This window comes from Scyliorhinus canicula, chromosome 3 (assembly GCF_902713615.1).
Source record: "Scyliorhinus canicula chromosome 3, sScyCan1.1, whole genome shotgun sequence".
Classification (NCBI taxonomy): domain Eukaryota; kingdom Metazoa; phylum Chordata; class Chondrichthyes; order Carcharhiniformes; family Scyliorhinidae; genus Scyliorhinus; species Scyliorhinus canicula.
This window is the reverse complement of record NC_052148.1, coordinates 84579893-84601274: the sequence shown is the minus strand read 5'-3', so window position 1 is coordinate 84601274 and position 21382 is coordinate 84579893. Positions and strand designations below refer to the sequence as shown.

General features: G+C 45.1%; 1 protein-coding gene across 19 annotated transcripts in view; it reads right to left on the bottom strand.

Moving 5' to 3' along the window:
- The window catches only part of LOC119962769 (protein unc-13 homolog B-like), a 746238-nt gene that overhangs the window by 9170 nt on the left and 715686 nt on the right, over positions 1–21382 (bottom strand). For 13 of the 19 annotated variants that reach the window (XM_038790825.1, XM_038790822.1, XM_038790816.1 and 10 more), the window contains 3 exons: positions 15945–16092; positions 13626–13682; positions 8927–9019 (listed from right to left, as the gene is read on the bottom strand). In XM_038790825.1, the coding sequence (XP_038646753.1) occupies positions 8927–9019; positions 13626–13682; positions 15945–16092 (298 nt within the window). The remainder of the gene's footprint in view (positions 1–8926; positions 9020–13625; positions 13683–15944; positions 16093–21382) is intronic. The other 6 variants (XM_038790824.1, XM_038790823.1, XM_038790827.1 and 3 more) reach the window with 1 other exon arrangement.

The following is a 21382-nucleotide window of genomic DNA, read 5'->3' as shown; positions in this document are numbered from 1 at the left end:
CTGGAGCCAACTCAGGCACTGATGGCCAGAGGACGCCTGCCAAGGACATCATGGCCACCAAAACAGCCAAGTCAGCAGGCTGCTTCCAATGCAGCTGCCAATGACTGTGGCTAGGGGGGCACCATGACACAGTACCCGCAGGATTAATTTGAAGTCACCTAAGCACAACGGGCAAGTCACAGGTGACAGTATTTGCTTTCATTACTTTTTCAGTTAGGCTTGGAATATTTGTATGGTGTTCTTATGTGAATATAGAATCATGAAATCCCTATTGTGCAGAAGGAGGCCATATGGCCCATCAAGTCTGCACCGGCGCTTTGAATGAACACTCTTCACGTATCCACTCCCCTGTCCATCCCGTAACCCCATAACCTAACCTGCACATCCCTGGACACCTACAAATTTTGAAACTATGCTCTGCAAACCCAAATCTCAGTCATTAATATATATCAAGAAAAGCAGGGGTTCCGAAATTGACCCAAATATGCCATGCTATGAGGCTACAGATTGTGGTGGAATAGAATGCTGTATCTGGTTATACCCCACAGCACCTCATTGATGCCCAGTTCTAAGTTATCTCTTTAGCATGTGGCAATGCAACACAACACAATGTCCTCAGTGTGAAGACAGAATCTCATCCAACAAAGTACTGAGCCACCTTCTTGAATTAAACTGAGAAGGCTTTCTCAGCCATTTCATAAAGCAGATGTCAATCAACTGCATTTCTGTAGGTTTGGTAACCAGGTAAGGATAGCAGATTCCTTTCATCAAAGAACATTAGTTTTTAATTTTCATTTGGAAACAATTTAATTTAATTTATTGCAATCAATCTGGAAATTAATTTGTCCTACAATGAGAGGTTGAGTAAATTGGATCTTTATGAGAGATGATCTCAATCTGAAGAGGCTTGATAAAATAGACACAGAGAGATTGTTTCCACAGGGGCCTGGGAAATCCAGGTCACGATCATTTAGGACTGAGTCAAGGAGAAATGGTTGATAATTTTTTGAATTTTCTACCCGAGAGGGTGTGAATGCTCCCTTGGTGACGTCATTTATTTCTGAGCGAGGCAGACTTGACTTCCCAGGAAATCCAGGGATATGGAAAGGGGGCAGAAAACTAGAGTTGGGGCGGCATGGTGGCACACTGGTTAGCACCACTGCTTCACAGCACCAGGGACCCAGGTCAATTCCAGCCTTGGGTGTCTGACTGCATGGAGTTTGTACGTCCTCCCCGTGTCTGGGTGGATTTCCTCCAGGTGCTCCGGTTTCCTCCCACACCAAAGATGTACAGGTTAGAACATAGAACAGTACAGCACAGAACAGGCCCTTCGGCCCTCGATGTTGTGCCGAGCAATGATCACCCTACTCAAACCCACGTATCCACCCTATACCCGTAACCCAACAACCCCCCCTTAACCTTACTTTTTAGGACACTACGGGCAATTTAGCACGGCCAATCCACCTAACCCGCACATCTTTGGACTGTGGGAGGAAACCGGAGCACCCGGAGGAAACCCACGCACACACGGGGAGGACGTGCAGACTCCACACAGACAGTGACCCAGCCGGGAATCAAACCTGGGACCCTGGAGCTGTGAAGCATTTATGCTAACCACCATGCTACCGTGCTGCCCCCACTGTGTAGGCAATTTATTCCAGTTGGAGATGGTGATGGTCATTGCCTGCTACTTGTTTGGCACAAATGTTATTTGCCATTTGTCAGCTTATGTCTGAACATTGTCCGGGTCTTGCTACAGATGGACACGGAGTGCTTCATCATCCGAGTAGTCACGAAAGGCGTTGTCCAGACATCGGCAAACATCCCGACCTCTGACTGTATGATGGAGGGAAGGTCATTGCTGAAGCAGTTCAAGATGGTTGGGCCTAGGGCACTACTGTGGGGAATTCCTGCAAAGATGTCCTGGGACTGAGATGGTTTATCTCAAACATCGCCAACGATTTCCTTTGTGCTAGGAATGACTCCAACTAGTGGAGAGTTTTCTTCTCCAACCAAAGAGAAAATGCTGGAAAATCTCAGGTCTGAGCTCATGAGCTTTGACAAAGGGTCAACTGGACTCGAAACGTTAGCTCTTTTCTCTCCCAACAGATGCTGCCAGACCTGCTTAAATTTTCCAGCATTTTCTCTTTGGTTTCAGATTCCAGCATCCGCAGTAATTTGCTTTTATCGAGAGTTTCCTTCTTCTATCTATTGGCCCCCTTGATGCCATACTCTGTAAAATGTTTACTTGATGCCAAGGGCAGTCACTGCCACCTCACCTCTTGCATTCAGCTCTTACTTCCGTATTTGGGCCAAGACTGCATTGAGGTCAGGAGCTGAGTGGTCCTGGCAGCATATAGGAGCAAGAGTAGGCCTGTTTTACCATTCAATATGATACTGGTTGATCTGGTTGTGGTTTCAGCTCTACTTTTCTGTTTACCCCCTCATAAGCCTTGAATCTTTGTCGAACGGACTTCCGGTGGCAGTAGGTATGTAGGGGGAAGACGTAAACATGGTGGGTCCCGCTGGGGTACTGAATTTTTAGCACTTTCCGCCCAGTTGCTGGGGGTATTTTTGATTAAAATCCCACTTGAGTGATAGTATAAGGTGTCTACATAAGGGACATGCAGCGGTATTCGAGTTGCAGAGGTGGGTTGTGGCCGCGACTCTTAAGTCAATGGAAGATGCCCTGGCCCCCATTCGGTCAGCGTTGGAGAAGACCTCCGAGGCGGTAAAAGCACATGGCACTGTGATAAGCATGGAGGTGGCTCATTCAAGGCCTAGCCACCAGATTGCCTCTCTGGAAGCTGAGATGTTTCTGATGGCCAAATGTGAATAAAGCATTGAAGGCCAAAGTGGATGATTTGCAGAATTGTTCCGGGGGCAGGATATTTGGATCACAGGGTTGCCGGAGGGAATGGAAGGCCCAATTCCCGTAGACTACTTTTCGAAGATGGTTTGGGAGGGTGGATTCATGTCCCCTCCCGAGCTAGATCCAGCCCACCAGACACTCCGACAGAGGTCCAGTCCCAACGAACCACCATGGGCTGTTATTGTGAAGTTCTACAGCTTCCAGGAAAAGGAACGGGTCTTGAGATGGGTTAAAGAACATTGAGACAATAAGTGGGAAGACCACGCCATCAGGCTTTATGAAAACGTGAGTGTGGAAGCGGGCGGCATTGAACAAGGTGAAACCCATCCTGTATAGAGTAGAGTTTGCTTTGAGGTGGTGTACCCAGTGCAGCTCAGAATGACTTTTGAGGTGAAAGATTATTTTTCCAATGAACCTGAGGAGGCGGATTCTTTTATAAAAAGGAAACATGGGTTGGGTGAGACTTGATGGAGGTTTCTGTGGGGTCTTTAGGTTGTTGGGGGGTGGGCATGTGGAAATAGGGAGTGAATGGGGTTTCTTGTACCTGTTTGCATTTTGTTCTTGTGTGGGATGAGTGTTTCAAAAGTTGGATTTGGGTGGGAGGCTTGCTGTCACGGGAGGTATTGTTATAACTGTTCTGGGAAATATATAGCTCGCTCATGGAGTATGATGTTTTAAGGAAATTGTGCATATAGTGGGTGGGATTCCCGGGGGCCGACACCGAAATGGGGAAAGGCGATTGGGGGGAGAATTGGTCATGCAGCCAGAATCGTGGCGGGTGCCGGGCACACGCCAGATTGAGGTGCTCCAGTGCCTCTGCAGCGGCGTCAATCCTTTTTACTCCGCATGTACAGTATACAGCGTTTGCTATAATTAGCAGGCCTAACCCGGTATTCTCCGGGTCCTCTACGAAGCTCTGAACTCACCGGGAGGAATTACCGACAGCGAATTTAACTCGGTTTTAAAAATTGGGAAACAGGTGCCTTGGCCGATGAGGTAAAAAGAGGAGGTAGGACATGCAGAGGCTGCCGATCCTGCCACTGGCAGAGCTGGCGGTGGGGGGCCCTCCACAGGACTGGGATGTCCAGACATGGACGCCACTGCTGTGACCTTGCTGCGCACCCCACTGACTGCCCACAGTGGTTCCTGGTCATGCAGAGTGACACCAGCCATTTGGGTGCTGCCACCCGTTGGTGGGGCAGCATGCAGCCCACCCAAGGGCAACGCCCTCAGTCGCCCCTGTAGGAGGGCGCTGGACATGGGCTGGGGAGCGTGCAGCTGTTATTGGTAGGGCCAGCCAATGGTACAACTGGCAGCATTGGTGGGGGCCAGAGCTCCCCACGGCGCCGGGCACCGACGATGTGCGATGGGCAGAGTGGCAGGGAGGAACGGCCTCGAGTGGGTGTCGGGGAGGAGGGGGTGGGGGAGCATGCAGGGGCAGGGGTGCAGTGCAGCCCGTGAGCACTGTGTAGCCCGGTGGACCTGTTTGGGCATGGGGGTATGAACCATGCTAACATGTCTGACTGTCACCCCCTGCAGACAATGGACTTCTGAACTCAACTAGGAATGCTGGCCTTCATCTTAGTCGCCGCAGCCCTGGGCTGTACGAACTGGAGCTGCTCGAGGGGGTCCCTGCAGCACAGGAGCCTGCCCCAAAAGGAACAGGAGCCAGCTGGTGAGGATGGAGAGCCGGTCGCCCAACAGGTCGAGGAAGAGGTGCAAGGGGAGGTGCCGCATGGTGCCTTGTGTGAACAGACAGTGCCTGTCTTTCGAGGACCTGTCGCAGACACGGGAAGAACGTGCAGACTCTGCACAGACAGTGACCCAAGCCAGGAGTCGAACCTGGGACCCTGGCGCTGTGAAGCAACAGTGCTAACCACTGTGCTACCAGCAGGGTGGGGGTTCGGGCGCTGCCCGGGTAGGGGAGGGTGGGGTTACAGTTCTGTGGAATGGGTGCCACCGACACTGCTGCCTATTCACCCTGATCGCCCCGATGAGGTTGTGCAGTTTGTTCCTGGACTGCTGCACATGTCGCACACAACCTTTCCCACCTGCGCCAGGCCCGGTGGCGGGTGGCAACCGCCTCAACCAGCCCGAATACAGGTTGGCCTACCTTTCCTCCCTTTTGTTGAGTAGGGTCTCCAGCTCAGTCTCCATGACGGGGTGCCTCTCTCCTTGCTACCACCTTGTTGGCTGGGATGTGTGTGAGGAGTGGAGTGCTCATTGCAGCTGCAGCTTGTCAGCCTCTCGAGTGTCAATCCCGACTCTGGCAAATCAGACCCCATTGTTCATTGGAACCGGCCGTGTTCCACGTGGTGTAGTGCTGGCCCTTTAATGGTCGGTGGATTGATCTGGGGATGGCGCCCATTTTGCTGTCAGAGTACACCACCGATTCAGTTCCGGTGTCAACACCTAGTTTCTGGCACGGAGAATTCCGCCAAGCGTTTTTTTTCCTTCTGAGCACAATAACTTCTGGACAGTGCACGCTGGGCACAATAAATCCCAGACAGTGCACTCTGGGCACAATAAATCCTGGACTGTGCACTCTGGGCACAAAAAATTCCGGACAGTGCACTCTGGGCACAATAAATCCTGGACCGTGCACTCTGGGCACAAAAAATTCCGGACAGTGCACTCTGGGCACAATAAATTCCGGACAGTGCACTCTGGGCACAATAAATCCTGGACTGTTGCACTCTGGGCACAATAAATTCCGGACAGTGCACTCTGGGCACAATAAATTCCGGACAGTGCACTCTGGGCACAATAAATCCTGGACTGTTGCACTCTGGGCACAATAAATTCCGGACAGTGCACTCTGGGCACAATAAATTCCGGACAGTGCACTCTGGGCACAATAAATTCCGGACACCACCGATTCAGTTCCGGCGTCAACACATAGTTTCTGGCACGGAGAATTCCGCCAAGCGTTAATAAATTCCAGATAGTGGAATTTATTCCACAATAAATTCCAGACAGTGCACTCTGGGCACCACAACAATGTCTGGACAGTGCACCCTGGGCTCAATAACTTCTGGACAGTGCACCCTGGTCACAATAAATCCTGGACAGTGCACGCTGGACACAATAAATTCCGGACAGTGCACGCTGGACACAATAAATCCGGGACAGTGCACCCTGGGCACAATAACTCCGGGACAGTGCACCCTGGGCACAATAAATCCTGGACAATGCACCCTGGGCACAATAAATCCTGGACCGTGCACCCTGGGCACAATAAATCCTGGACAGTGCACCCTGGGCACAATAACTCTGGGACAGTGCACTCTGGGCACAATAAATCCGGGACAGTGCACCCTGGGCACAATAAATCCTGGACAGTGCACGCTGGACACAATAAATCCTGGACCGTGCACCCTGGGCACAATAAATCCTGGACAGTGCACCCTGGGCACAATAACTCTGGGACAGTGCACTCTGGGCACAATAAATCCGGGACAGTGCACCCTGGGCACAATAAATCCTGGACAGTGCACGCTGGACATAATAAATCCTGGACCATGCACCCTGGGCACAATAAATCCTGGACAGTGCACCCTGGGCACAATAACTCCGGGACAGTGCACTCTGGGCACAATAACTCCGGGATAGTGCACCCTGGGCACAATAAATCCTGGACAGTGCACCCTGGGCACAATAACTCCGGGACAGTGCACTCTGGGCACAATAACTCTGGGATAGTGCACCCTGGGCACAATAAATCCTGGACAGTGCACCCTGGGCACAATAAATGCTGGGCAATGCACCCTGGCCACAATAAGTCCCGAACAGTGCACTCTGGGAAGTTTATCCCCAACCTTGCATCACACACCACAGCTCTCCGCAATCTCGTTAAAAAAACTACCGACTTCCAGTGGCTCCCCGCTCATGAGCAAGAGTGGCGTGAGCTCAGGGCGAAACTCACCAAGGCCCCGGTACTGGCGTTTTTCGACCCCGCCAAGGAGACGAAGATCTCCACCGACGCGAGCCAGGCTGGCATTGGGGCAGTACTCCTCCAGCGGGACGATTCCTCCTCCTGGGCCCCAGTCGCATATGCCTCTAGAGCCATGACACCTGCTGAGCAACGATACGCTCAGATTGAAAAAGAATGCCTGGGCCTCCTCAAAAGGATTGACAAATTCCATGATAATGTGCATGGACTCCCCAAATTCACGGTCGAGACGGACCACAGGCCGTTGGTTCACATCACCCAAAAAGATCTCAATGATATGACGCCACGGCTACAACGTATCCTCCTCAAACTCCGCTGCTACGATTTCGACCTGGTGTACACCTCGGGCAAAGAGCTCATTGTGGACGACGCACTCTCTATATCCATCACCACGCCGTGTAAGCAGTCAGACTTTGTCTGTCAGATAGACGCTCAGGTGACATTTTGTGCATCCAACTTTCCGGCCACTGATGAAAGGGTTGTGCAAATTCATCAGGGATCCTTTACTCCTTTATTGTGCACTCTGGGCACAATAAATTCCGGACAGTGCACTCTGGGCACAATAAATTCCGGACAGTGCACTCTGGGCACAATAACATCCGGACAGTGCACCCTGGGCACAATAAATCCCGGACAGTGTACTCTGGGCACAATAACCTCTGCACAATGCACTCTGGCCACAATAGCCTCTGAACCGAGCAATCTGGGCACAATAGCCTCTGGAACGTGCACTATGGGCACAATAACCTCTGATAGTGCATCGGCATAATAACCTGGTTTATTGAGGGGCTGGCTTAGCTCAGTGGGCTAGGCAGCTGGTTTGCGTTGCAGTGCAAGGCCAGCAGCGCGGATTAAATTCCCGTACCAGCTGAGAATTCTGAATTCTCCTGCTGTGTACCTGAACAGGGTCTGGAATGTGCCGACTAGGGGCTTTTGACAGTAACTTCATTGCAGTGTTAATGTAAGCCTACTTGTGACAATAGAAAGATAACAAGAAAGATTATAGCTTCTGAACAGTACACTCCGAGCATAATAACCTCTGGACAGTACACTTTGGGCACAATAACTTCTGAACTTCCGTGTTTAGCTTTGCACGCGCAGACTCCAGAAGTTGCTGTCAGTTTCAGTGGAGTAATGACAATAAACATTGATAGTTTCTTTGTTATTTAAATGATGTAATATTTTTGCCCTTAAAATAACAGTGTATTCTCTAATTTCTGAATAATGTCTTGGGAATCTGCTAGATTACTTTCTTCCCCTGAACTGAAAAGATAAAAACAATTGATACCACGAAAATAAATGGAAACAGGAATTGGATATATTTAACAGAAAAAATGAACAGCTAAGGAATTTATTTAAATAGTAAAATATGAATTTAAAGAGTAAAATTGCACAAAAGATCAATGAATGACACCAAAAGAAGCAGAAAAGTTTGAAATGTAGTTAATAATTTACTGTTGCTTCACAGCGTCAGGGTCCCAGGTTTGATTCCTGGCTTGGGTCACTGTCTGTGTGGAGTCTGCAAGTTCTCCCCGTGTCTGCATGGGTTTCCTCCGGGTGCTCCAGTTTCCTCCCACAAGTCCCAAAAGATGCGCTTGTTAGGTGAATTGGACATTCTGAATTCTCCCTCTGTGTACCCGAACAGGCGCCGGAATATGGCGACTATGGGATTTTCACAGTAACTTCATTGCAGTGTTAATGTAAGCCTACTTGTGACATTAAAGATTATTATTGTGACTGGAGAAAATGGGAGATAGCTCCTTTAAAGTTTAATAGCCAGCAAAATGGCGAACTCAAACCATGTCGGTTGGTAAGGTTTTCAAGATTGCTGCTTTGTATGGTTTCCTTCTGGTGCTCTGGTTTCCTCCCACAAGTCCCGAAGGACGTGCTGTTAGGTAATTTGGACATTCTGAATTCTCCCTCCGTGTACCTGAAAAGGAGCCGGAGTGTGGAGACTAGGGACGTTTCACAGTAACTTCATTGGAGTGTTAATGTAAGCCTCTTGTGACAATAAAAGATTATTTATGGAGCTTGGATTTGTTAGTATTTTGGGGGATCCAATTACTTTCTCTTTGAATATTTATTAATGATATTGCTCTTACCTTTCACTGTTACTTTATGTTCTCCTGTTCCTGGATGGGTGAAAAGATCTATTTGTATGGAGACTTCACCCACTGGGTCATCCACACCAGAGCCTGATCAACAATTAAAACAGGAAGGTAAGCTATCAAAGTTACAGTCTCATCCTCTAACTACAACACAGAAGTGCAGACATATCATTGCCACATTCATATCAGATTACCGTGAAACACACTTGAAAAAAGGCTGTGACATTAAAATAAATGGTTTTCATGCTTGGAAACATTCTGATGTGATGTCATCCATGCATAACATTTCCACATATTCATGCATATATACTAATCAGAATTAAGAATTGAAGATCCTCAAGGATAGGAGGTAAGCAGCGACTGACTGAGGAATCTATTGCTTTAGTTGGGTTCATGTGATTTTCAATAATATGTACTTAGTATCTAATGTTTTATGTATTCGCTCTTAGATTCAGTCGATTCCATCTACTACTTCAAAGACTTTTGCATGGAGTTGTGTTTTAAGGCATGAAAAAGTCATTAAATGTGAAGACTTGGGAATAAGGAAAAATTGTCAAATACGAGGATACTCTGCCAACTGAAGATTTAATTCACAAATGCAGACCAACTCACACATATAGGTCTTGACTCTAGGCATTTCATTTCATACCATTTGTATCGTTTTCATTACTGTACTAATGTATAAATATCTGCTTTTTTACATTAAGCAAATATTATATTTGTTTTTCAGTAGAAACAGATCCAAAGCCAATGACTTTAGAATTTCAGGTTACATTATTAAAGTTAATGGCATTTTTAAGGTAGAACTCATAACATGCTTGCTCGGCTTTTGCGACAGCCATCATTCACTGTATCCAGGTTACAGTCAGCTCTATGTAAACATAATGCTCCTGGCATTGCTGAACATGGAGTCGCTTTTGCCAGTCAGTAGCTATTCCATTATGACACCTGTAAACTAGTTTAGCCAAAAGCTTCAGGTCTTCACAAGTCAAATCATGAAATGATTACAGTGGGCTATCTGATATCAAGAACAACCTTTATCAGAAACTAAAGGTTGTAATGCATTTCAATAAAGTAAATAAATCCAGCCAAATCAAACTGTTTCAAGCTATATAAATGCCAAATATTGAAAAATACAATGAAGATGTCAATTGTAGTTTTTGCAGCTGCCACAACTGCTTTCTGAAGTAGTACTGTAACAAATGCATGAAAAGGAAATTCAGACCGGGAAAATTTACATCAGATTGACAATTGCAATAATTTGCAAATTAAATTGCCCAATTTTCCATATATAGCATTAAGTTCAGTGGCATCAATTGCTGTATTTTTATTTTCCTTCTCCCCATTCTTTATTCTTTCCTCTTTACACCATTCCCTATTGATGGTGAATAAATAACCTAATCTAGGTTAATCTTTAGCCAGTTATTGGGAGTGTACAGAAGTGTCTTGTAAAGTGAATTTCTGTGGCAGTTTGTTCCGTTGCAGTGACTCACTTCTCAAATTTACCCTCCCTCCTTACAGGAACATGTAGTTACAATTCAGACACTCCTTCAGTGGCAGAACTTAAACTGGCATTCATTCTGTGTTGGCACTTCAGTAAACAGTCCCACCCTCCAAAAGATAGTTTCTCCATTTATGTTGATAGATATAAACACAAATGGTGGATTGTTATCGCACTGGACCTGGTGAGGTTGAAATCTAATGTGTAGCAGAAGTCAGGTCAAACAAGACTTTACTACGTAAAGTCAGATTTGTTCAAAATAAAGGCTTCAGAAACGGCTGACGAGGCTCAAGTAAAAATTAATGATTGTAATATAAATATCTTAAAAACAATTAAATGGGGAGTTTTTCAAATATTCATATTAGATTTTTTTTCACCTCTTTCAAGGCAGTGGCCTGTGCTAAGAACAGTCACACAGTGACTTTGCTCACATCGCCTTTTTCCATATATTAGTCTGCTGTTTGAAGGAGAGACATCACAGTCCATCGTTGCCTTGAGGCCATAAATATATATTTTCTACGGGAATCCTACTAGGATAAGGGAATATGGCATTTGTTTTCTCCTGTCAATTTCAGGGATGTGGAACCAACTCTATATTTCTGACCCCCCACCTTGCAGGATACCCGGCTTGGATTGACTAATTTGGCAGAGAAGGGATTGAATTTTCTTGGATTGTAGAACTCAGCATCATACTTTGAGGTGCGTGAAAAAATAATTCAGTGTAATTTAGGAACTTGAAACAAATTAGGATAAATATGTAGGTTGTCGACGATCTCAACTGCAAACCAAGAAAGATAAATAATCAATCTGCTGTTATTACACAACAAGTGAGATACCCGTTTCAAATTTCAGTGCTTAATTAGTATGTTGCTGACATAATGTTGAGTACCAAGAAACAATAAATGAGGAGAGCAAGATAATTTGTTTAATTAAGACTTGTATCTAGCCCTTTCTCTGAACTGCACCTCAGTTCTTTGTTCTAGTGCAATCCAGTTTTGTATAGTTTGATTTAGCCTATATCCCTAGGTTTTAAATTGGAATGATCGTCAGAAGCTGATAGGCTACATGCAGTTAATTCATAAAAGTCATGCAAGTAGCATATTAAATGAGAATTGTATCTATTGCATTGTAAAGAGAATGCAAGTAGACAATGTTCAAACAAAAATGCAGGCATTTAAATCTGGTCTCTGACCAGGACATGATGCAACATTTAATAAGACTCAGTTGGTCAAGAGATGAGAAGATTTTAGGTTTAACCTGGCCAGTTACTGTTTGTATAGGTTTTCATATTTCCCTTTCATTCCCTTACACCTGTCTGCCTGCCTCTCTACCTCATTTTCTTCTTTTTAAGATAACTGCTTAAAACAAATCTCTTTGACCAGGCTTTTGGTCATTTTACCTCATATCTCCTTACATGGCTCAGTGTCACAATTTGTTTCAAGATATTTGTTTTATCTTGTGAAATGCCTAGAGATATTTCATTGTGCTAAATATTTTGTTGTTAAAAATAACACATTTAAGAAAACATTAATATGAAACTATTAACTGAACAAAAGCAAAAGTAGAGAAGATCTGATGGTTGCCTAATATAATGAAGTAATAAGCCAATTTCAAATCATTTTCTGGTAATTTGTGATAACGAGCTGCAACAATTATTCTGAATTGTGGAGGAATTAAGCAGATACATTATTTAAATTGAAAGAACAAGTCCAGTTACCCGTTTACTGAATGAGATTTCAATTCACAACATAATAAGCATTGCATGTGGAATATTCTTGAATGTGTTATGAAACCTTTCATGTTCACCTGAACCACAAAAACATGCAGCTTGGCTTAATGCCTTAACTGAAGGAAAGCATGGCACTCTAACTTAACATCGTAAGAAGTCTTACAACACCAGGTTAAAGACCAACAGGTTTGTTTCAAACACGAGCTTTCGGAGCACGGCTCCTTCTTCAGGTAACATCAGTATTATGGAGGTTCATGACCAAGAGAACCAATGAAAAGAGCCAAAGTGTCTTTCGGGAAAACACAGAACGGGCACAGCATAAGTGCAGCTGTGCTATCTCATCACCAGTTGTTTTTACATAGACTCAACCTTTGGAACAATTAATCATGTGGCTTGTATGTCAATATACCATAAACCTGCTGGGTATGCTATAACTGAAAAATATTATACTCCAACTGGACTCAGTGGATTTTCTATTTATAGAACACAGTATAAACAAATTAAAGTTATACTGCAAAGAAAAGATTGGAGAAATTACTCAGTGAAAGTGATGTATAACATATTTCAGGATATCATAAAATACATGATGTTATGATAAACCAGAACAGAAAATTACAAAGACTGATTATTTAACTATTGCTTTTCCAGGAACTTAAAAATTACTCGTCAATAATTAAGCAAGTACTGCTGCCAGAAAGACCTTCAGGCACACAATACAGCTTAGGCTGAAAACAGCTACAAATGTTTTGAAGTGCATTCTATTATGTTAACATTTAAATTTTCAGTGAAAAATATACCTTGTGAGCTTTGGGCAATAGTAAAATATTTATATTGATAACAGAGTTGTAAAACAATTTGCCATCATTCTGGTTACATGGGCAGTTAATCAAGAGCAAGAAGTAATTTGTGACTGCGAAGTCCAATGAATTTTGCCAATCAACAGTTTCTCCTGATAAACTAAATCTCAGGTATAAAGTACCCTTTGTACACCAGCACATTAATTGGTTTCTAAGATTGCAATTTTAGTTTTTTCTTTACCAGAAAAAAGATTTGTTAATGTAAAATGTCCCAAAATGACTCACTGTTTGTTAAAAACAGTAAAGCAAAGACAAATCAAATTTGTACTTTACTTTTTATTTTGAATACATTTCATTAACTACTTTCATTACTCAATGTCCACCTCTTTGTATTGAATAACTGAATATTCTTTGCATCATTGTGTATATTCAATACAAGTTTTATTAGATTGATGAAGCTATAGAACCTTCGCAAGTTAGAAGAAAACATGCTCACTCTATTATGATTTCCATGGTGCAATCATTAGAATCATGAGCAAGGACCATCTCTACAGCAAGGAAGCACAGCTCTCTGAAGCATTCCAGTAAAAATGGGAACGTTTTGTTTTATTAAGTCTCTATTTGGCTAATGTTGTCACAGCTGGGCAACATTAGTTGCAAACATACCCTTGTCAGGAAGAGCGTCCTCATTAGCGGTAACCCTAATACCCTTTCCACCATGCACTGATTCATGTTATCAAAGCCAGCAAGCAGGATAAAAGGGAGAAAAAAATGGAGTGAGATTATAGGTTACATCATCAAGTCCTGTAGCAGTGGAAGATGAGAAAACCATGGAAATGAGTTAAAACTCATACTTCCTTGTCCCCGCACACATGCACATTACTGCCCAGAGGAAACAGCCTGAAGGTTTGTCGAAGAGAACACTCAATGTTAAGTGCAAAGACCAATGCAACAAAGGCACCCCCTACAGTAATGTTTACCACAAATGAACAGCAATAGGCTATAACCAGAAATCTCACCTCAGGTATAATGCAGATCATTTGTAGCTTCAAAATTAAAATATACAAAACATTTCTATCTTTACAAGAGACCCTTGAAATATCTTCAGTTATATATTCAAAGCCCATTCAAAGTAAATAATTCATTTCATATCTTAAATGTAAAAAGTATTGAAAGATTCTTTTGACATCAATGAATGATTGAAAACAAGTCACAATAAACAAATAAACATCCCAGCACAACATGCTGTTTAGAATTAATTTGGCGTTGTACCTCCCTGCTCAGTCAAGCTTGTGGCCTTTTTTGTTCTCATCAGAGCAATTAAAATAGTCCTGAAAACAGCATCAATTGTCAAATGTAATTAAGCCCTCCAGAAATCATTGCAAAATCGGACAGCCAAAAATATGTGATCTTTCCAGTTCACTCCCTTGGGAAAATGACAGAAAGGCCATAAATCAATCCAGGAACTGGAGTCACCGGAATTGCTTGGGTGCAGATGTCTGATTTTTATGGAGCAGAATAGCTGTCAAAGGAGTTGTGCTGAAGGGAAATTTCTGGCTATGAAAAAGCAGCGGGCTGGGACACTGAGTGAGACCGCACTCACTGAGCTGTCTAATGGTGGAAGCGGGACACAGGCCTGGACTTTGAATAGTCTCACAATTTGTTTCTTAATATATCCCAGTAGAAAGTAGACCAAAGGGGCACTTATCTTGGGAAGGGGAGTCCTTCCCCACCGCAACACCTCCCCCCACAATTATTCAATGTCTCTAACCACAACTTGTAGCCTCATGGGCAGGTAGGTGTCTGAGTAGGCAGACATCTCTCCTAATACTGTGGGAACGTAGCCAGTAAAATTGATAACTTCCCGCTGACCCTCCACACTTTTTTTGGGGGGGGGGGGGGGGTAAGGGGTCAATGCCTTAGGTCATGGATGACCATATCTTGGCAGGTGTAACTGACTACTGGACAGTGGATTTACATTTACCAGCATACAAAATATACCTTGAAGCACATTTGTTATATACGCAAAATATTAGAAACATAATACACCTTATTTATAATTCAGGACTATTATAAGAAAGGGTATACATTCTATAAACCAGTTCTTTATGGCACATAGCATCATTATTGGCAGACTTGGAGGGCCGAAGGATCTGTTCCTATGCTGTACTTTTCTTTGTTCTTCGTAACTCATTCTCAGAGTAGTAAAGTGATCTTCAATGCCCCCCTTCATCACCGCCCCACCCCACCCCCATCAAGAAATTGTTACATGTTCAAATCTAAACAGTTACATGTACAATATAAAAATGATTTCTTCAGTTATTTTGTAACTTAAATGCCTAAATACTTTATAATTTGCATCTTATATTCAAGCTCCCCACTTCCACTCATGCTTTCCTGGATAGGCAGGCGCAGAGTCTGCTAATTTCTCTTTCATTTCATGAGCCAGTTCTACCCGATAGCTTAGTTGACAGAATTATTGTAGCTGGGTCATTGCTATTATCTTCCTATTAGCGTGGCACTCCTCCTAGTGGGCTGCCTGATAACTAATAAACTAATCAACTCTCTCTCCACAGGTTCAGGCCATGGTCACAAAACTAATTTTCAAAACCACCTTTAAGAATTGATTTAATCACGACAAAACTGAAGTGCTGATCAGAATCTTTTGAATGAGCTGATACAGTTTTCTTCTAGGAGCCCATATTGGACAGAAAAACAAAACAAAAATAAAGTATTAAATACTGTTCTCAATTTTCAGTTGCTCCATAACACAATAGTCCAGTTATCCAGGAAGTCAATGTAATTTCTAGCTGACGAGAACTAACTGCTAGGCAGAGAAAAACATGCATCCGAAAGCCTTTAAACCAAGGGAGAATCTTGAATTAGAAAGTGTCTGGTTTGCTCACTACTCAAATCAAGAGTACAGAGATCAAAGTAACTGTACTATGGCTTAGTGCAGAAAGAAGTGCCCTTTGATATACTTACCCTGAGCGGTTTGAGATTGGACAAATGTTTTGATGAGGGTATCTGTGGTCTGGGTGTAGAGCGAGAGTGCGTATCGCAGGGATTGAAGATCTGGACTCTTCTCCAGGAAAGTTTTTTTCAAGCCATTCCCACCAGCATGGAAGTATTGCTGTAATATCAAAGTTTAAACATTAACACTGTGAACTCATGAATTACTAACACATGTACCCTTCAGCTACAAGAAAACTTTCTAATAATACTAAAGGGTAAACTATCACCAAAGTTTAGTTTGTAAAAATGTCTTTTTCTTACGTAAACACAAAGGGCGCGATCTTCGGGAAAAATTCCCAAGTGTTGTTGAGAGCGGGAATTGCCATGAGTTTCCTGGCGCTCGGCTCAGCGAAACTGGAAACGCAATCCAACGTTATTTGGTCCATTATAAGGAGGCTTCACAGGCGTCTCGCTGTAAAGAACGCCTCACCACCCGATTCGCCAGGACTCGCAGCCCCTGCTATCAAGGTCGAGTAGCAATTAAACTGCACTTGCTCGGCTAACCCCAGCTAGCTCCCAATAATGGTGCTGAGGAGACCAGCCCAAGATTCGGGGCCGCAGATCTGGGGAGGCTCCGGGATTCGGTGGAGACCAGGATGGATGTCCTGTTTCCCCAGGGATCCTGGAGGGTGAGCCATAAGGCAGCCAGTGCTGCCTGGGACGAGTTGGTGGCAACAGTCAGCTCGGCAGTGTGACCAAGAGGACTGGCCAGCAGTGCAGGAAAACCTACACCGGGCAGCACGAGTGAGTAGACACCAAAGCCCCCCCCCCCCCGCCACAAGGGAGCATCCACCCCTCAACTCTCCAAGTGACTCCCAGCCCTCCCTCCCTTCCCCCCCCCCAACCCCACCTTCACACCCCTTCACCCGCCACTGAATCATGCATGTGGCTAACAATTCCCTCTCTGTGTCTCCTCAGGAAAAGCTCTCCCACAATTGGCGGGAGAGGGCCAGACTGGTGGAGGGGTGCCAGACTTGAGAATCCTCACCCCCTTCGAGGAGCAAGTCCTGGAGATGACCGATGTGGTTGAAGACATGGGGGTTAACAACGCAGAGGCTGGTGGACGCCGCAGAGGTAAGGAGCCACCTGGATCCATGCGGAGGACTTGTCAAACGTGAGTAGTGATTTCCTTACTGACTGACCCATCCCTCCCACTGACCCCATGTCCATTCTCCTGCAGCCGCCGGCGTCGACCCATCCCGGGTGGCCCCTCTTCTGACTCCGAGCAGAACACCTCGGAGGAGAGCTCCGAGGATGCAACCGTTATAGTCGTGGCACAGCTGTCATCCCCACCCTCCACCAGCACAGATACACACACCTCTGTGGGAAATGTTAGTGGCCCGGCTTCGGGGGCACAATCTGGTGAGTACCCCTGCGTCTGATGTACATTTGGTGGAGGCAGGAACCCTCAGGTGAGACATCAGTTGGGGGTCTGCTGGATCCCAGGACCCAGCTGTGTCCCAGCCTGATGCTAGACCTCTGGAAGTGGGTTACCCGGAGCTGCTGGAAACGATAGGGAGCAGCCGGTTAATTCGGAAGGTGATGTCGCTGTCACTCCAGCAGATCTATAGCCGCTTAGAGGAGTCCCAGAGGCTATGGGCGGTAGAGATGCCGCCGGCAATGAGTGGCACCGAAGCGAATGCTGCTAGGGTGGCGATCACAGTGGGTCGCCTGGTGAACGACATCGACACCATGAGTGAAGGCATTGCGCAGTCAGTGACAGCCATGGCCGAGGGTCTCGGCAGTATGTCTGCCTCACCCACACCAGGCTAATCTTGATGAGGTCTGTGGGACATGTCCCACTCTCAGATGGGCATGGCCGAGGTGCTTCGGAGCTTGTCCCAGTCGCAGGTGGGCATGGCTGAGGCATGCAGAGTCCCAGTCACTGAGGAGCATCGCCGAGGCGTCGACACTATGTTGTGCACCATGGGGACCTGCCAGTGCTGGCAGAGCCAGACGATGCAGGGACAGCTAGGGCTCAAACCAGCTGCCCTTCCATCCCAAGGTAAACCCCAGAGCCCTATGGGCACTGATCAGGAGGAGCGGGCGCAGAGTGCCAACACGGACCCGTCCCATGGAGTGGCGACGGTGGCCATCAACCCCCGTGGGTTCCACACCTCTGATGAAGCTGTGTCTCGCAGGCAATACACGGGACAGGACATTACGCCTGTGCATGTGCTGTCGACAAGTGAACCCGGGCCCTCCGGCCCCAGAGAACACCCGCCGGGGCATCGAGGACCACGGGACGAAATAAGCAGCTGGCTGCCTCCACCTCAGATGTGCATCCTGGGGAAACTCCAAGACATAGTGGTAGAGCTAGGAGGGCCAGGCATGTTGAGGATCACAGAGCGCCGGGGAAGGGGGGCAGCCTATCAGGAATAAGGTATTGTACAGCACAATAAACAACTTTTTGCATAACCATTACGATGCCTCTGTCACTTTCCTCCGCAATGCGGGCTGACCCCTGGACCCTTCCAGGCAGCCCTCCCCCGCCCTCCACTCCCTCTCAGTGGCACCTACCCACCCTCTGGCCGTGGTCATGTCCCCAGAGCTGTGTCTCATGCCCTGGGTGTTCGGATGTTGGCTGCTGTGTGTGTGGTGTTGCCTTCCACAGTGTTCAGGCAGAGTGTCCAGGAATCAAGGTGCAATTGCAATGCTGCTACATAGCCTGTCTGCCCATAGGAATCCACTTGGTATGTGTCAAGTGCTCACTTAACCACGATTGCCAATTCCCGATTAGTGAGTCTTCAGTTGCGCAGTCAGAGTCCTCAGCAGTCTGTGGGGGTGATTGGTGCGGTGGGACAGACGGGCAGGGACAAGGGTGCCCCCAGGGTTGGGATCCAGGGGTTGGCATGGTGGTGCTGCAAGCGATTGCCCCACTAGTTGCCCCTCCCCCACCCGGCCATGGCAGCCCAGCCCTGGGGAGGGACCCCACACCCTGCACCCCACACTGGCAAGCTCAGCACACCCAGGCTCTTTGTCTGTGAGCAAAGATTGCTACTCACCTCTTTGATTCCCCAAGGAAGCCCTTCCACTAGGTTCATGTTTTTAAAAAGGAGTACTAATCGGAGGCAGAGTGAGCACTTGCTGGGGATGCCGATAAATGACAGGAGTCTGACAGATATGGGGCTATCGTTGATTGTATGGAAATGGGGCTTAAGTGGTGATAATTGGTTTCTCGCCATGCAAGGGTGAGATCCCAATTTCGCCTTTGGGAGCGGGTTGGTTGCATTGCAAACTGTTTGGCACCCACGTAGATCTTATTTTTGGCCTCTGCCGCTATTCATTGGCCTTATTACCTTCACATTATCCTGCAAAAATCGAGTAAAATCAATAATTTTACGAACTGTTTTCTATATTTTGATCCATAAGGAAATTGTTTCTATTGTCATGGGAGTGTCCCTTTTGGAAACATTTTTGTCTTATCACATGGCTTCACTAATGTCGTTGTGTGGGTGGAGCTGGGCTGTGGCTCTGTGTAATTTACTTTCGCTTCGAGTCTGGACTCGTTTTGAACTGCACAGTTTAAAAGAAGTGTTTCTCTATCATCATTTTAAAAGCTGTTTCCAGACTGCTTGGTAACTTAAAATAGATAATTGCTTTCTGGAAGGAATTCAAACCTGCTGTTTGAAAAAAGGAACAGAATATTAATATCAGTCTTATACAAGTAAGAATGCCTTGTGCTCGGCCACACCTTTGAAAAGGGGTTTCTGGTTTTACTTGGATTTTGTTATTGAATTGGAACAGTTAAGGGGGAATTAATAAATAAATAATAAATAACCTTTATTGTCATAAGTGGGCTTACATTAACACTGCAATGAAGTTATTGTGAAAAGCCCCTAGTCGCCACATTCCGTTGCCTGTTCGGGTACACAGAGGGAGAATTCAGAATTCTGAGCTGGTACGGGAATTGAACCCGCACTGTTGGCCTTGTTCTGCATCACAAACCAGCTGTCTAGCCCACTGGGCTAAACCAAATACATAGATTACTGCAGCTGTGTGGGGTCTTGATGTTTGTTGATGATAAAAAATTCTTACTGTGTCTGTTTATACAAATGTTAACTAAATTCGTAGAATATCATTATTATATTGTAATATTTTATTATTACTATTAATAAAGCTTGTTTTTTGATTAAAAGCGCCGAAGAACTCTGTTGAATAACACCTGAAAGGCAGGCTCCTTAGCTCATCCTAGCCAAATTCAATAAACAGTTGTAGGTCAGGTGAACTCCATGATACACTTAGGAGTTTTCTAAACCCTGGCCCATTATACTTTATGTTGACTTACATGTCGATATTTTTCCAACACAGGAAAATATGTTTTATAGGTTGTAAATGAGAAACTAAATAAAGGCAGAAAGTGTACTTGTTGGATTCTAATCAATGGACAAAAAGTGCAATTACATTTTAACCAGTTGAATATGTTCATCGATTGAAACATTCTCAATTACAGCAATTGCATTATAACGGTTATTGCTGCTACTGTATTACAAAATTAAAGTGTGATTAATTAGTAAGAACGTTATACTGCGTGCAGTAAACAAGCTATAAAAACAACTGATTCCCATTAACTACGGTAGAATCCTTATCGTAGCATTAATGGCTGAATTGGCTCACACTTTCTTGACTGGATTATCACAAATACAGTCACAAACAAAGTTTTTGCTTTGTTTAAGGTTTAAGACGAAACTGTGAACATTCCAAATTGTTATGGAATATTAGTGTATTATCTAGCATTTTGGATCCTAATGTTCTTCTGCCTTTCAAGCAAAAAATAAATTATCCATGAAGGATTACAGATATTTTAATTACAAATAAATGTAGTTGCAGAGAGATCAATACAAACTTACAGCACTCAGTCACATGCAATGGGAATTTTCCCAGATACATTATGGGCAGGATTTTACGCCATCCTAGACGGTTTCTGAGGCAGTGGTGGTGGGTGGAGGGAGCATGAAACTGCATTGTCAAGATTCCGTCCGGGATACTACCCACCCCGGTCCAGATGTAATTTCACAGTGGGACTGACTGACACCCTTCCCCTATTAAGGCACTTATGTGGCCATTAAGGGCCTTTTCCCGCCCGGCCTCAATTTTTCAGCTGGTGGGTGCAGGTCAAAGTAGGTTGGAAAACAGAAAGATAAACAATTTTCCATCTAAAAAAGTACTGCTGTAGTGTTGAAGTTTAAATATAAACTCATCCCTGGTCCACATGCCATGGCGGCCCTAAAGGAATTTTTCGGAGTTTAAATTATGCAGATTTTAAAAACTTAATTAAACTATTTTTATTTTATGTGCCTTCAGTATCATTGAAACAAATCCATGGAACCCACCTCTGACGAGGGTCACACCCAAGCATTAACCTAACTTTTTTTCTTTGAGATACTGATTGAATTATGAATTATGAG